Here is a 17,678-nt window from a genome sequence, read left to right on the forward strand (position 1 = left end):
AGATGCGCTTAGTCGAATTAGAGAGGTGAATACTTTGTCGTTCACCGAGATTTCTACTGACTTATTTCAGTCATTGAGAGGGCTTTGCAAGACTGATAGTTATTTTGGTCCATTTTGGCAGAAGATCCAGGATGGGAGCTCATTGTTTGACCAAGACTCGATGACTGAGCAGCCTACCATTCAGACTGCAGGAGGCTAGTGGATGATTCGGAATGGTTTACTATTCCGTAACGACAAAATTTGTGTACCACAGATCCTGGACATTCGGTCCAAGATTCTTAAGGAGTGTCACGATGCTCCTTCTGCTGGACACCCTGGGGTGATGGGGAGAAAACAGCAATTAGGGTTTAGAGTTCATTCATGGGAGACATACACAGAGAAGCAAGGGAGAGAGAGAGAGAGAAAGTTGTGGGGATAAGTCAACTCATGAGGCATGAGTGTGTGACTCCCCTATCACACATGTATATTGCACTAGTACACATAGTGCACTTAGTACATTAAAAGTACTAAGTGTACTATGTACTATAACTTATGGGCTTGTACACACTATAAGGGTGGGCATAACGCCTTTACCCCAACAACCTCCCACTTAAAGGCAAAGTGCCCTTAAATGAAGGAAAAGAAAAATCAGCATGTACATGATAATATACAAGGCCATATCAAGGCTGAAAATGGCCTCATCCAATGCCCATCAAGTGTCTGCAATGAGCAAACCGCTCCGGAGGCAAACTCTTCGTCAACAGATCAGCCGGGTTGTCATCCGTATGAATCTTAACAAGCTGAATTTGTTTGTTCTCTATCACCTCTCTGATGAAGTGATACTTCACATCCACATGCTTCGTCTTTGCATGAAAAACAGGGTTCTTTGCCAACTGAATGGCACTCTGACTGTCACAATGCAACAATGGAATATCCCCTGTATAGCCCAAATCAACCACTAACCGAGATAGCCATAATGCCTCCTTGCAAGCCTCTGTGGCTGCAATATACTCGGCCTCTGTAGTAGATAAGGCTGTGCACTTCTGCATCCTGGATATCCATGACACAGCACCTCCTGTGAATGTAAATACATAACCGGTAGTAGACTTCTGGTTATCTGGATGACCGGCATAATCCGAATCCGTGTAACCATGCACTAATGCATCCTGTTTGCCAAAGCAAATGCACAAATCCTGTGTGCCCTTCAGGTATCTCATGACACCTTTCACTGCTTCCCAATGCTTCTTGCCAGGGTTGGCCATGTATCTAGAAACCACTCCCACTGCAAATGCAATGTCCGGCCTAGTAGCAACCATGGCATACATGAGACTGCCACAAGCTGAAGCATACGGAATCTTGGCCATATCAGCCCTGTCTGTATCTGACTGTGGGCTGTCCATAGCACTGAGTTTCACATATGGAGGCAAAGGAGTACTAGCTTTCTTCCCCTCATCCATATTGAACCTCTGCAAGACTTTGCCAATGTATTCCTTCTGAGACAAATACAACACATGCTGATTTCTGTCCCGAAGTATCCGCATACCCAAGATGTGATTTGCATCACCCAAATCCTTCATATCAAAGGTTTGATGCAGCCTCTGCTTCAAGGCATCCATCTCTTTACGAGATTTCCCGGCAATCAACATATCATCAACATACAAAATGAGAATCAATAGACTGCCATCCAAAGCATTCTTGGTGTACAAGCAGTGATCTATGTCACTTCTCCTGAATTTCTGTGATTTCATGAATGTATCAAATTTATGATACCATTCTCTTGGTGCCTGTTTGAGCCCATAAAGACTCTTTTTCAGCTTGCATACAAGCTTCTCCTTTCCACTCACTGCATAACCCTCTGGCTGCTGCATATATATCTCCTCATGGAGATCACCGTGAAGAAAAGCAGTCTTCACATCCATCTGAATCAAGTCCAGATCATCATGTGCAACCAAAGCTAACACAGCTCTAAGTGTGGTCATTTTGACCACTGGAGAGAAGATCTCCTCAAGGTCCACACCATATTCCTGCTTGAAGCCCTTAGCCACTAACCTGGCTTTGTATCTTGGCTTTGCATCTGGTGCAACTTTGAGCCTGTATACCCACTTGCATGGCAAAACCTTCTTGCCTGCAGGCAAAGGCACTAACTTCCATGTTTCATTTTTATGCAGAGAATCCATCTCTGACTTCATGGCACGCTCCCAAAGAGCCTCGTCTGCCCTCTGTAAAGCCTCCTTGTAACATGAGGGCTCCCCACAGTCAGTGAGCATCAAGTAGTCAACCCCTGGAACAAACCTGTCAGGAGCTCTGGAGGGTCTTGTGGACCTCCGTACCCAATGACCATCATTTGCAGGTTGCTGTCCAGCCTGCATATCACCCATTGGTGGCTCCTGTTCCATGCCATAAGGCTGAAAAATCATGCCCGGTATATCCTCTAACTGTGGTATATCCATAGGGATATCTTCTGCCATCTCTGGCTGTCCATTTGGACCATTTTCAGCACCATTTAAGGGCTGGTTTTCCTGCTTTAATGGCTGATTTACAGCCCTTTGTTGTTGTCCATGATGTCCATCATCATCAAAGATGACTCTGCCAGGCTGTTGAAGTCCCCAAGTAAGAGAACCGTGCCTAGTCCCAAGAAGTCAGTGATATCCTTAGCGAGAGCTGTGTATGGAGACTCCCTCTGGTCATGTGGGGCATATCGTGAAGAATCCGGGACGAAATAGCATACCGCCACACAGATGCATCTCGAGGCTGTAATTTGTAACCAAACCCACATGTACCGGGCCTCCTCATCCTTCCTGACTATGCCAACCATGAGGTGTAAGTGTGTCATGAATAAAACCCCTACTCCTCCTAATCCCCTCATGTTGTTTGGGTCTTCCCCCGGTAAGCTGACTCCCCCTGGTATCGTGATACATGTGGTCCTCTCTTGGCTCTGGTGCGTCTCTGTGTAGAAGATGATGTCCCATCCTGTGAAAGTCTCTTGAATCCCCCAATGTTTGACCAGAAACTCCCGTTGTAGTTCCAGACTGCCATCCTAAGATGTGTGGTCCCAAAGACCCCGTGTCCCTATTTGGGACGTCTGTTTGGGATGATGACCTTGCCATCTCTATAAACTGCCCACTTTCCCGCCTTACAGGCTTCAACCACCTGCGGCATGCTCATTTTCCTATGCCCCACATGTGTGGGAGTGAGGTCATCACCAAGATGAATTTTCTCACCTTTGAGAGCTGCTATATGATCCGAGAATGCTTGCCGGCTGCTTGTGTCCTTGAATTTGAGTAGTAGTGGGCAGGCACACGTGTTGTCCTTACCTGTGTGAGAGAGAGAGAGAGAGAGAGCATGTTGACTTGCCCAATTAACCACAACAGTTTGAACTATTTGAAACAGGTAAACAAGCTTCTTTCTGTTGTTGGCAAAGAACTTGATGAACCATCAAAAAAGCTGCCTAAGGGTTTGGATGATGATGAAGGACTCGAGGTTAGTCTTACATGAGCTTTCTTACTTGTTGACATTTTTTTACATGCGGAAGCTTAGAATAGGATTCTTTAACTTGGTTAGAGAGGTAATTCAGCATTTTATAAACCAGAATTTGCAGGAGAGAAATGAAATGAAATGTTATATTAACGTCTTCAAAAGGCCAAAGTGACCTATGAGACCAAAGTTACAACCATGTGACATTTGATACACTGTCTGGAGAGAGAGAGAGAGAGAGAGAGAGAGAGAGAGAGAGAGAGAGAGAGATTTTATTAACGTCTTCCAAAAGACCGAACTCGGCCTGAGACAAATCAGTGTACCTGTGTGGGGTATCCTCTGTCATCCCAACAAAATGAAAAAGTACTGAACAAAAAAGCTGAATCTGGGTGTGCAATAAGTACAATGAGTGGGGGAGGTGATGGAGCTCTACTACTAGGAGAATGCAAAGCTATATGCATGGAGTATACAATCATGATATGCAACCTAGCTAGCTCCATCCTGTACCATACTGGGGGTATAGAATGGTATACATCAATGAAGGGGGTGTCCACAGCTCCCTAAAGAACATGCCTGGGTCTGCTCTGAAGCGAGTCAGTCGCTCCGCACCCTCTCTCTCAAACTGAGCTCTGATCTCTGTCATCTCTCTCTGGTATAGGCGTGGTGACCGAAAGCCAGGTGTCCTCTGTCTCCTGCGGGCTCTGAGTGTCTCTGCTCTCTGGAGAGTAATTCCCTACTGTGTAGGGGCTGGGAGTGGGGTGGATCTCTGAAAAAATGTAGTAATCTGTGTCTGTCGTCCCCCCTCTGGAGCTGTCTGAGCCTGTAATGATGTCTCTCTGTGATGCTGTATGTCTAGAATGAATCTCCCCAGTATATGCTGGTCTGCTGCCTCAAAGATCTGGCGTAGGGAATGTGGCTCTGTGAATAAAATGGGATATCTCTCTCTGATGGCTGTATATGCTCTGCATTTGCATACATAATGCTCCTCACTCTCCACCTCCTCTCTGCACAATCTGCATACCCTCTCCTCTTGGGGGATCCGTGCTGCTCTGCCAGTCTCGATCTCCGATCGATGTGATGAGACTCTAAGCTAACCAATAGCTACTTGGGAGCCGTGTGGTAAAAAGCCCTCCATGTATCTAGGCCTCTATAAATCCATCATCAGTGATACTCATGAAGTGATCTCTGTAGTATAGCATCTTCGGTGGAAGAGGTTGTGTAGGTGATATCCATGTCTCTCGTGTATAGAGCTGCCATAGGTCCTGTCTCAATACTCTGTTTCTCTCACTATGAGAGAGATGGATATGTGGTGCATCCCTGTCATACTGGAATGGTGGTAGATGATCCATGTCTAGGCCATGCTGTGAGAACCAATGTGTGACCTGTGCATACCATGATCCTTCATTTCCTGCCTTAGCCAGCTGTCTAGATGCCTCAAAAGCTCTGTATGACAATCTGTCCTGTGGCATCTCTCTGAATCTGTCTAGCAGGCATATAGTCTGGAATATGGCCTCTACCATCATAGGAGGCGCATCAAACTCTGCTCAGATAATGTCATGAGGTACTGACGGTTTGTTGCGTATCATGCATGCCATCATGAGGGCTTGTGGTCTCTCTATCTGTGTCCACCAATGGGTAGCAAGTCCTGGCGCCCATACCGCTGCTCCATACATCAGTGCCGGTGTGACTAATGTGTCAAATAGCCACCCCTTCGTGCGGGGCTCCTGAGTAGCTATTGGGTACCAATTAACCCTCTGAAGGGCCCCCACCATGAAGGTGTATCTGCTTCATTGTTGAATGGGAATGGATTGACCTGTGGGCTGTTTTCCAGTCCTTAAAGACTGACCTTGACTTTGTGTGTACAGCACCTGTGAAGGTAGCAGTACTGGCTGCCTTGTGCTGTACCGCTGGACAGCACTTATGGTCCTTCTGTTTTCCTCAACACTGCTGTAGGGCTGCGTTTATGCTTCTGTGTTTGTTGCCTGGTGCTTCTGTAAGCCCAGCGGGTCGTGCCGTGACAGATTCAACAATGTGTCCAAGAGATAAGGATAGAGAGAGAGAGAGAGGGGGAGACAGAAAAGGGGTTAGGGAACTTTGCATAGAACACCACACCGAGCGGCGAACAGGCCCGGTCCCCTTTTAGGAATTTATTCAGGAACAATCCATGGGCAGGCTGGCCAGGATATGCCGATGTAGGATATCCAAGTCGATGTCGAGGCACAAGATCTCTGATGCCGAGCACACCATGAGGTTGACCCATAAGTATCTCTCACCAAAACAAACAGATATGCCGATGTAGGATATCCAAGTCGATGTCGAGGCACAAGATCTCTGATGCCGAGCACACGACCCATAAGTATCTCTCACCAAGCTAGTACCAGATCTAATATCCAAATCCAAATCCAATGAATCCAAGTCCAATGAATCCAAATCCAAATCCCAAGCCCAAGCCCAAGCCCGCCCGAAGCCCGGGCCCGAAGCCCGGGCTCCAAGTCCAAGTCCAAGTCCAAGTCCAAGTCCAAGTCCAAATCCCAAATCCCAAATCCCAAGTCCAAGTTCCAAGTCCAAGTTCGAAGCTCCAAGTTCCAAGTCCAAGTCCAAATCCCGAAGCCGAAGCCCGGCCCGAAGCCGAAGCCCGGCCCGAAGCCGAAGCCCGGCCCGAAGCCGAAGCCCGGCCTGAAGCCCGGCCCGAAGCCCCGCCCCGAAGCCCGGGCTCCAAGCCCGGGCTCCAAGTCCAAGTCCAAGTCCAAGTCCAAGTCCAAGTCCAAGTCCAAATCCCAAATCCCAAGTCCAAGTTCCAAGTCCAAGTTCGAAGCTCCAAGTTCCAAGTCCAAGTCCAAATCCTGAGTCCAAGTTCCAAGTCCGTCCAAGTCCAGATCCAAATTCAAATCCAAATCCAAATCCAAGTCCAAGTCCAGATCCAAGTTCAAGTTCAAGTTCTAGGTCCAAATCCAAATCAAAGTCCAGATTCGAGTCCAAGTTCAAGTCCAAGAATCACTCGCTCATCCCATGAGTAATCTCCACAACTCTTACAACCTTGTCGATGAAGAAAACCATGGAACAGCTCTTTCTAGCAAGAAAACTGATTTTCGTGTGACAAAAACCTTCAAAAAGCAGTTTTTAAGGGTTTTTGGAGCAGTTTTAGGATTTCTGAATTTCAAGTTGTGTGCCTTACGTTCCCATTCTCCGTGATACTATCCTTTCAAACTGATTACGAATGGTTCATTCTGTTGCAAGTATCCGACTCACTACAAATCACCCAAGTTGAATCCCACTTACCTGAGGATGTATACCATATAGAAATTTGTGATGAGGAAGCTATCTTTTGAATAATTATCATTGTAATCATCCAGTCATAGTACATCTATTTAATGAGAGTGATGTCTTCTTTTCCCCTCAATACCATAGTGTTCTACATGTGGTGTATCTTGCAATCAATTGGGTTCCAACTAACTCAAACAAAGGGTGTTTTAAGTTCTATAAACATACAACTACGAGGAAAAAGACAATGCTATAGAAGTTACCCGTGTTAAAGTATTTTTGGATGACATTTGTATTTTTAGTTCAAGGCATGAACATTGTAGCAAGCTGGAGCAAGTATTTCACAGGTTGGATTCAAGGGGTGGGCATTTGTCAAAACCAAATGGCATGACCCTATAACAAAAACAACCCCAGGGTATGATGAAAGTTGTCTTCTCTTCATCTTCAGGTGCAATGGCTATCTAGAAATACCCAAAATATCCATCATAAATGCTCTCTCTCTCACGTCCTGTAACTTTATCCAAAATATCAAGGAAAGGAAAAGGATAATGATTCCTTTTTGTAGCTGTATATCTAGGTATATCTTTATGCTGTATTAGCGGACATACAAATTTCACATTGTGAAGTTTTTGTCTAAGTTGCAGCCAGTTGATATTGTGTTAATTCTTTCTATCTTTCGTGGTGCATATGTCCTATCAACTACCTTTTTGTTGTAATAATTCTTTCTATTTGTTATGATCCTTAATGCTAGGCTTCATTATGGCTAAGTCTGTCTTGTATCTCCGGAGCTCTGACAGAAACACAGTACATAGACCTTTGTATGAATGTATGCTCTTATGTGTGTGTGTGTGTGTGTGTGTGTGTGTGTGTGTGTGTAGGGTCACGGGTGTGTGTGTGTGGGAGCATATATTGATACCAAGTTCTATACCCACTATTGGGCATTGATGATGTTAGTGGGGATGTCGTAGTATTTAGTCCATACTATGCATGATGGAGTTGATGGTTTATTGTCTTGTGGATGACTACCATGAAGTTATAAATTGCACTTTCTTATAAGGTGAATTTGGGCATGCTCCTGGATTCATCTAGGTATATATATTCCTTTTTGTGGCTGTGTTCAATGGTTTGTAATCTACACACACCCGCCATCTTCCATCTTTTTTTTGGTCTGATCACAACTGGCTTATCCCAATTTGAATTTCAATTCGATAAATAAAACTAGCTTTAAGAAGTTTATGTACCTCTTCCTTGAGTACTTGAATTTGTTCTTGTCCTAACCTTCTCAACTTTTGGAATACTGGTTTTACACCTTCCTTTAGTTCAATCTTGAGTGGTTCACCTGTAAATCCTCTTATCTCTTCATAAGAAGTGATAAAAAGATTAGGAAATTTGGCAAACATAGCAAGATACTCTTGTCTCTCCTTTGACGTAAGACTGGTACTCAGCAGCTTCTCTGTTAGCTCTTGCAGTTGAGGTGTAGAGGCCTTTGGCTGCATTAGATTCTCCATGGTTTCAAACCTTCCCTCCTCTTCTGCTTCATGCATGGTCGTGAGTTGAACTTCTTGTGGATCTTCTTCTCCAAGTCTGAAAGACACTTGTCCATTTTCTACCTTAGATTCATCACTCTTCTTCACTTTTACTTCTTGTCTCTTCCTCTTTAGCACTCCCTTCCTCTTCCTCGTTCAGCAATGATGCTCTGAATCCTCAGATGTAGGCACCGTCTCCGATGTGAGGATCCACAAACCCTCGGGCGTCTGGATCTGCCCAATTGGATAGCTCTCTCAACTAGAGTCCCACGGGGTGCTTGCTGCTGGGCTGTCGGCTGTGTGTCCTCCCGGTTAGTCCCTCTAAAGAAGTCAGTAATCTATCTCTGTGTGGACTCCCTGCCAGTCGGGCGTCTGCTCCTGATAATGGACTCTCTGAGCTTGTGGATCTCCAGGAGATAAAAACCCAAGCATCTCGGATCACAATAGTCCATGACTCTAGCGAGTGGTCCAAATCCCTCTCTGAAAAGGCAATGGTAGCGCCCTCGAATCTCATAATATGCTGTGCAGCGATAGATGTAGTGCTCATCCGTCTCTGGCTCTATCCAACAAATCTGACAAATCCTGTCCCCTGGAGGTATGCCTCCTCCAACCTCTTCCGTCCAGAGTAATCACGGTTCTATCTGCCAAAATCAAGGAAATCCCAGAGGTAGACCCAGTTCATTTGCAGAGAGCCAGGGATGTTACTATATATATATGTGTGTGTGTGTGGGTGGTGTTGGGTGTTGGACTCACACTCACACACACTAACCTGCACATTAGGGTTAGGTGCAGGGTAGAATAGCTCACACACAGAAATGAGAGAGAGAGAGAGAGAGCCAAAAGTGTGGTATCCACAAAATGCAAGTCAACCCTTGCATGTGTGCCACATCCATATAATATAGAAGTACAAACTATTATATGGTAGAGTGTCCTTTCACACTTGATGTCCAAGGGGAAAAACTACATGGGAAAAAGTGCCCTTGGTTAAGCCCTGTTCACACATAGCACTACCATAAGTGAGCATATGCCTACAAATCCCCCCTGTAGTGGAAGTGTGAACCTGAACAAGGTAGCAGATCACTCTCTGTATGAGAGTAAGCCCAAAGCTTTGCGGAAAGCTTCAAACTTTTCTCGAGGTAAAGTCTTTGTGAATAGATCTGCAACATTATCCTGTGTAGGGTAGTAAGATAAACTGATCTCCCCTGCATGTAGCCTCTCTCTGACATAGTGATAATGAATCTCAATGTGCTTGGTACGTGCATGAAATACTGGATTTCGTGCCACGGCCATAGCACTCTGGCTATTAGTGAGAATGGTGGTGGGTGTCTGTTGACACTCACGAAGATCAGCCAATAGTCTCCTCAACCATACACAATCTACTGTAGCTGTAAAGACTGCCCTGTACTCAGCCTCACAAGTAGATGTAGCAACAGTGGGTTGCTTTTTACTCAACCAAGATCTGCATGAACTGCCAAGAAAAAAACAATTCCCACTGGTGGATTGCCTGGTATCATAATCTCCAGCCCAATCTGAATCACAGTATGCATAAAGCTGCAAGCTGCCCCCCCTGGGATAGAACAAACCAAGATCCAGGGTACCCTTAAGATAACGAAAAATGCGTTTGACTGCTTGCCAATGCTTTGTGCTTGGGCTGTGCATGAATTTGCTCAACAAAGACACCCCAAAAGATATGTCTGGCCTCGTGTTACACAAGTTAATGAGGCATCCCACTGCCTGGCTGTAAATGCCGGCCTCAAAAGGCTCTCCAATATCATGCATAGTAAGCCGTACACCTGGTTCTACCGGAGTAGAAATGGGCTTACATTCATCCATGTGAAACCTTTGCAAACTTTTTATGTACTTAGTTTGCTGCATAACAATGCCATCATCTGTATGCATAAACTGTATGCCGAGATAGTAGTGTAAAGGCTCCAAATCTGACATATCAAATTCAGCTTTCAAATCAGCTTTGAAATCTGAAATTTGTGCTTTGCTAGTACCTGTAATGAGCATGTCATCTACATACAAGATGACTATGAGAATATCGGCATCGGTTTTCTTCACATACAATGTGCTTTCAGCTGGACTATTCTCATAACCTTGGCTGGTTAGATGAGCATGTATCTTATCATACCAAGCTCTTGGAGCTTGCTTTAACCCATACAATGCTTTGTGTAACCTGCATACTTTATGTTCCTCACCAGGAACTACAAAACCAATGGGCTGATTTACATATACTTCCTCCTGTAAATCCCCATTTAAGAATGCAGTTTTGATGTCCAATTGATGCACTATCCATCCTTTATGTGCAGCCAATGCAATCACTGATCTTATTGTGGTCATTATCGAAGTAGGAGCAAAAGTCTCTTCATAATCTATTCCCTTTTTCTGGGAGTAGCCTTTAGCCACAAGTCTTGCTTTGTACCTGTCAATAGTACCATCAGACTTTCTTTTGACTTTGTACACCCACTTTGTTCCAATGACATGCTTGCCTTTAGGCAATTCCACAAGATCCCATGTATTGTTCTTCATGATAGAAGAAATTTCAGCTTGCATAGCTTGCAACCAATGCTCATTCTCATGTGCTTCTTCATAAGAAGAAGGCTCTTCTGAATCAAAGAGACCACCCATTGCTAATGCAGACTCCCCACGATGTATATTCAAAGCATGGCTAGAACTAGCCCTTGTTCTACCTGTGAGTGGAGCTGCAAGTTTGCTTTCTTGCAAAGTTTTCAACAACCATCTTGGCACTGACTTGGCTGTGATCTTCCACTTCTTCCATAGAAGGGGGCTGAATGGCTGGCTGTTCCACATGTTCTACATGAGGATTTTCTTGTGTTGGGGCTGGCTGATCTGAATCCCCCCTAATTGCAATGGGTAAAAGTCCATCAAACATGTCCTGTATGCCTGTATCATTGCTTTTATACAAGTTGTACATGGGCTGTTCTGAATTTTCAGCAAATACCACATCTCTACTGACAAAAATCCTTTGTGTAGTTGGATTATAAAGACGGTATCCTTTGCTCTCATTGCTGTAGCCCACAAAAATGCATTTAATTGCTTTGTCATCTAGCTTTGTTCGGAGTTGTTTTGGCACATGTGCATATGCCAAACACCCAAATGTACGCATATAATCCACTGTTGGCTTTCGGCTATACCAAGCCTCAAATGGTGTTATGGTTTTCAAAGCTTTTGTTGGACACCTGTTCAACACATGAGCTGCACATATTATAGCTTCCATCCAAAATTTGTGAGGCAACTTTTGTGCTTTCACCATGCATCTTGCCATCTCCATGAGAGATCTATTTTTCCTTTCTGCTACACCATTCTGTTGCGGTGTATAAGGCACAGTATATTGGTGTTTGATGCCCTTTTGAAGCATATAATCCTTGAATGCATTTGACATGTATTCTCCACCTCTATCTGAGCGGAGTGTTTGGATTTTACATCCACACATATTTTCAGCCATTGCTACAAAGTGTCGAAAGCATGTAAACACATCTGCTTTTACTTTCAAGGGGTAAGCCCAAGCAAACCTGGAGTAGTCATCAATGAATGTGACGAAGTAAAGATGCCCCCCTATGGATGGTGTCCGCATTGGACCACATACATCACTATGTATGAGCTGTAATTTACTTTCAGCTCTAACAGCTCCATCTTTGGGGAATGGTTTTCGTTGCATCTTTCCCAAAATACACCCCTCACATACATGTCTTGGTGGAGACTCAAGAGGCGGCATATTATTAACCATATGATGCTTCTGCAAAAGCATCAAACTCTGAAAATTTACATGCCCAAAACGAGCATGCCATAGCTCTACATCATGCATAGCAGGAGTGTGGGCAGCCACTGTATTTGCATCATAAGTGCGCTTGTCATAGCTGTCCAGCCTATACAAGCCTTTGTATCGTGTTCCAGAAGTGACTATTTCATAACCCTTTGATGGGTCTTTTACCAAACACTTCCCGTCTTCAAATTCAACCTTTAAACCTTGGTTGTTTATGGCTGAGACGGAGAGCAGATTTTTTCTTTATCCCTGGAACATACAATACATTTTTCATACATATATTGGCACCATTGGCTGCAATAAGTATGACATTACGAATTCCCTTTACTGGATATGTGGTATGATCTGCACATGATACAATGCGGCCATTTGAAGCATAAACCAAGTGCTGAAATACATCTTTGCATGAAGTGATGTGGCTCGAAGCACCACCATCAAAATACCATGATGCATTCTGTCTGTCAGATGCAATGCAAGACATATCAGTGTCTGAAGCACTTGGTGTGTCACTAGTGCATGTGACCAAAAAAAGTGTACTCTTCCTGGATTACATTAGCTGATTGTTGTGCTTTGTCATCAGAAGAGTCTGCTACTGCATTGCCTGCTTGTTTCCTTTTCTCTTTTGCAATCGGCTTCCTACATTCACTGATGTCGTGTCCAGGCTTATGGCAGTAGTGACATTTGCCCTTCTTTTTGGGCTTGTTTGCATCCCCTTTGTCAGACTTTTCACCACTAGAAGAGGGCTGTCCATGACCAGCCTTGCTAGAATGTTGTCCCCCATGCCTAAAGCTCTTTGCTTTACCCTTATCCTTGGCTGTAAATGCCTTTTCTCCACCAAACGGTTGCTCGATAAGTTTGCTCTTGTTTGCTCTTCCTGCAAGAGTAAACCCACGAGCTCTTCCTGCAAGAGTAAACCCACGAGCTCTTCAAAAGTGACGGGATCACCACCTCCTCTCATTGAGAGGTTGAGAGAGGTGTGAAAACCCAAGTAGGAAGGCGGTAAAGAATGAAGAGTGTTGGTGACCATCTGTCTGTCTGGGATAACCTCATCAATGTTGAGCAATTGTTCCTGCAAATCTTTCACTTTGGTGAGATGATCTGCCATGGAGTCATCCTCCTCCATAGAAAGAAGATCCAATTGCCTCTTCAAGTAGGCAACTCTTGCCTCGTTGCGTACCTGATACATTGCTTCCAATGTGTCCCATGCAAGCTTCGATGTCTTGCAGGAACGAATGTGCGGAATAATAGTCCTTTTCACTGAAAGGGCTATCAATGACATGGCCTGTGCATCTCTAGAGTCCCATCTCTTCTGCTCTTGTGTGGGAGCAGGTTCTACATCAGGAGCTCTTTGAGCACCTCCCCTTTGAGGCGTGGCTGGCTGTATACGGAGCGGGTGCAACGGGCCGGAGCAGCATGGGGGGTCGATGCTGGGCGACGGCGACGATGACGATGACGAAGGCCGGAACGGAAGGGGCGACGCCGGACGAAAGCGCTGAACGGAACCGCGAGACGGAGCTGGGCGGCGGTGGTGCTGGGCGTCGGTTGGAGAGGGAAGCGGCGGCGGTGGGCTCCCCACTAGTGCCGCCCGTTTCCGGTGGCCGGACGGTGGAGCGCCGACGGAAGCAGGCAGTCCGGCGATGGAAAAACGCAGGCGACGAACGGAATGGCAGTTTTCGACGGAATCTCAGCAACAGAATTCCACAGTCAGCGGCAGTTTTTCCTGGGGCAGAAATCCACAGGCAGCTCCCAGCTCCCAGCTCTGATACCAATGTTGGGTGTTGGACTCACACACTCACACACTAACGTGCACATTAGGATTAGGTGCAGGGTAGAATAGCTCACAAACAGAAATGAGAGAGAGAGAGAGAGAGAGAGAGAGAGAGAGAGAGAGCCAAAAGTGTGGTATCCACAAAATGCAAGTCAACCCTTGCATGTGTGCCACATCCATATAATATAGAAGTACAAAATATTATATGTTAGTGTCCTTTCACACTTGATGTCCAAGGGGAAAAACCACATGGGAAAAAGTGCCCTTGGTTAAGCCCTGTTCACACATAGCACTACCATAAGTGAGCATATGCCTACGGGGGTGTGTGGCATGAAAGAGAATGGTAATACTGAAATGAAAACTAATCTATTAACTACTGAGCAATGACCACTAACCAAAATAATTAAAAAACGGGCCAAATAAGTGTTGTACATTGAACCTCATATTTGAAATGAAGACCTTATCCGTATGAGGTATGGTACGTATGGAGTGGAACAGAAAGTACTGAAGGTACACATCGGATGAGTACGGGTACGGAATGCAACTATGAGAGGGGGTGAGAGAGCTTTTCTGAAATCCAGATTGTAGTGCCCTTTAGATTCTTAGTGTCATGCATCCAAATATCTTCTAATTGTGCTACATGCCTATATAGAAGAGAATGGAGACTACCGTCTCAGCTAGGGTGGATTCCTCACTGCCCAATTTGTCAAAGAAATCTGCCAGCTCTCTGTAAAGAGCCTGAAGGGTGTGGGAGAGGGGGGACCTTTTTTTCTCCCTAGTTGTTCTGTATATTGCTCTACAAGCCCCTGCTCTTTGCGTAGTCAGTCAATGACACACTCATAGAGTATGATTGTGGCACATATGACCACATCTTCCACTCCTATCTGCCTAGACTGTCAAAGGCCTTAACAAAAATAAGTGAAACAGTGAAGCTTATGTCCTGTGTAATGATTGGCCCGAGTGTGAAGGTATGGTCTCATGTAGAAAGCTGTTGTCAAAAGTGTGTGGCCCATGGCTGGAACCCCTTTTTGCTTTGCCAATCACAGAACTATGCCTCTACAGCTGATCCAAATATCTTGGCCATGAGATGGTCAACCAGGAGGATTTAGTAGTTCCGTGGATTCATTTAGTCCCAGGCTAATGTTCCTTGTTAAGTTTTGGGGTGTGAGCACTGGTCAATGGACTCATTGTGTGTTTTACTACTGTGAGTGAATAAGCCTGATCGTAGGCCCCCATGATCTTTTGCCCTACCAATTTTGGATATTCAGTGTGAGTGTGACACTGTTGTGTTCTGTATCATTTTTATGTTATGGGCTTTGTATTGTTTTTTATTTCATGTAGTCTGGTAGGTGGTGTACTTTGACAGCGTTTTGAAGGTTGCCATCCATGTTTTTTTTGGTAGAAAACTCGAAGAAATTTGAATGAGAAAATTGCACAATTGAATGCTGCAATTGATGACGTGTCTGCTCAGCTGAGAGCAGATGATGGAATTGGTGGCCAAGCTGGAAGCACTGCTGAGTTAGAATCTGCTGCATGATGTCTGACATGGCAAGAAGAAAATACTAGTTTTGTTCGGTTTTTGGGCATTACTGTGAATCCAAAGCTCTTGGGTTCCTTTCAATCCAAAGCTGGCTTGGAATATTTTGGGGAATGGCAATGGTTTCTCAAAATCCGGAAGAGTTAAACTGGATAAACATCAAGGGGTGTTGTAGTTTAGATGCTTAAGCTTTGTATCAATAAGGTTTCTTGTCTATTTGCTCCATATATGTGCTTCTTTCAGAACTTCCCATGAGACAAATAAAATGGTGTATTTTCTCACAGCCAAAGATGGTGAAATGCTAAAGATCGGGAGCCAAGTGCAAGTTTATCTTCGTATGTGTGTAGATGGTCTTCAATTGAAGCGCTATATGAGGTTGCTGTGTGAAGTTCCAAGTTGTTATCATGTGTGGTTGGTTTTTCTCTCTTTGGCAGGGTTGCAAAGGTGAGAGGTGGTATATATATATATATATATATATAATTTTCAAGAAGTGTTGAAAATTATACACATTGAATTTTTATGAGGACTTGAAACTAATCCGGGGGCTCAAGCGCACAATTTATCCACTTAAAACCATAGGCACATTTTAAATACTGGACACCACATTGAGAAAGCGCCCACCCCCCCCCCCCCCCCCCCCCCCCCCCCCCCCCCCCAAAACATGGAACAGTCCCAGTTATCCATAATACAAGCTTTGGGGGCCCCTATTGTTCCCACACATGGAACAGTTCCAGTTATCCATAATACCAAATACAAAGTCCTAAAAGACATCACAAGTCCACGGATTTCCTCTGAACCCCAGAGAATCCACAGAACATAGGATCCTGTCTTCAATCTCTATCATGGAGCAGGTAGCTGTGGCAGCGAGAAGAGATGGAAGCTCTCAGAAGTTCTCCACGATCCAAGTATCACCAAAGGCCTCAAAAGCAAGTACGATGTAAGTATGGCCGCCAGGTGATGTAGAAAGTGCTTAAGCAATCGTATGTTGGACGTGGAAGCCAGCAGCTGCAGGTATCAAAGTACGCAGGTTGTACAAGTACAGCCAGTAACATAGAACAGGCCTCACGTGTACGCACAGGTTCAGGTCCACACACCGCTGTATATGTCCAGGTGCAGGCGATGACGTTAGCGACCAGGGTAGTGTTGAACAGTGTATGGATTTCTGTAGATAGGCGCCTTTGATGGTGAAGCTGCCATGCTTTCTTTTACAAGACTAAGGCCAATGACCTTAGCAAGTAGGTGACCCTGCTGCATGAAGTTTTTGCTTGTATGCATATGTGGATACACATATATGTGTATGCAAGTCAAGCGTGCATGCATCTATGCTTGTGTATGTTTGTCGAGTGTGTGAGTGTATATGCATGTGTATTTGGTGCATGTGTACATGTGTTTATGTGTGACTCTCACATACACATATCTGTCTCTCTCTACATGCATACTCTCTGTCTTTGTCATGTGCACAGACATAACCCTCTCACACATACATGTGCAGATGCACTCTGTCACCCGTCTGGCATACGTAGAAACTCTCCCCATCTCTCATACATACACACCTCTCTGCATGCACACACGTGCACACCCTCCACACGCACATGTGAATGTGTTTATATATAATAGTGTTAATATAATATTATTAAATATTTACTATATGTATTGATTTATATATCATTACTATACTATATTATTATATATTTATTATGTATATTTTTAATTTTTTATATTATTATAATATTATAATATAAAATAATATTTTATTTTTTATATCTACTATATATATTTTTTATTTATTAATTATATATTTATATATTTATATTAAATTTTTATATTTATACTATATTACTATATCTATCTTTAATTTTTTATTTATACTTATGTATTGTTATATATACATACATATATGTATATATACATACATATATGTATATGTATATATATACATATATGTATATGTAAATATATATATATATATATATGTATATATTTATATGTATATATGTATATGTATATGTATATGTATATGTATATGTATATGTATATGTATGTATATATATAACATTATACTACGGTATATTAGTATAAATTTAATATATATTTATTTAATATCTTTGTTTATTATATGTTTACAATTTGTTATTATATACTTTTTATATTTATTTATTATATATTTTTGTATTATATTATTTATTTACATTTTCTTCTTTTAACATACTCCTACACTCTTCTCTCTCTTCTCCTATTCCTCTCTTTCTCCTCTCCTCAATATGTGACCTCCACTTTCCTCTCTCTCTCTCTCTCTCTCAATACGTGGCTTCTCGCGTGTCCCATTACACCACCTCCTCTCTTTTT

The 17,678-nt window shown here is 43.7% G+C and overlaps 1 protein-coding gene across 3 annotated transcripts in view; it reads left to right on the forward strand.

Annotated features, from left to right (window-relative positions):
* The window catches only part of LOC147617843 (uncharacterized), a 50,217-nt gene extending 33,937 nt beyond the window's left edge, over positions 1 to 16,280 (forward strand). For 2 of the 3 annotated variants that reach the window (XM_086776100.1, XM_086776099.1), the window contains exons 4-5: positions 3,370 to 3,459; positions 15,198 to 15,615. In XM_086776100.1, the coding sequence (XP_086632226.1) occupies positions 3,370 to 3,459; positions 15,198 to 15,332 (225 nt within the window). In that variant the 3' untranslated portion in view covers positions 15,333 to 15,615. The other variant, XM_086776101.1, reaches the window with a different exon arrangement.
* Positions 16,281 to 17,678: the final 1,398 nt, after the last annotated feature.

The sequence above is a fragment of the Cibotium barometz genome, chromosome 36 (genome assembly GCF_041138505.1).
Source record: "Cibotium barometz isolate CiBa-2024 chromosome 36, ASM4113850v1, whole genome shotgun sequence".
Taxonomy (NCBI): domain Eukaryota; kingdom Viridiplantae; phylum Streptophyta; class Polypodiopsida; order Cyatheales; family Cibotiaceae; genus Cibotium; species Cibotium barometz.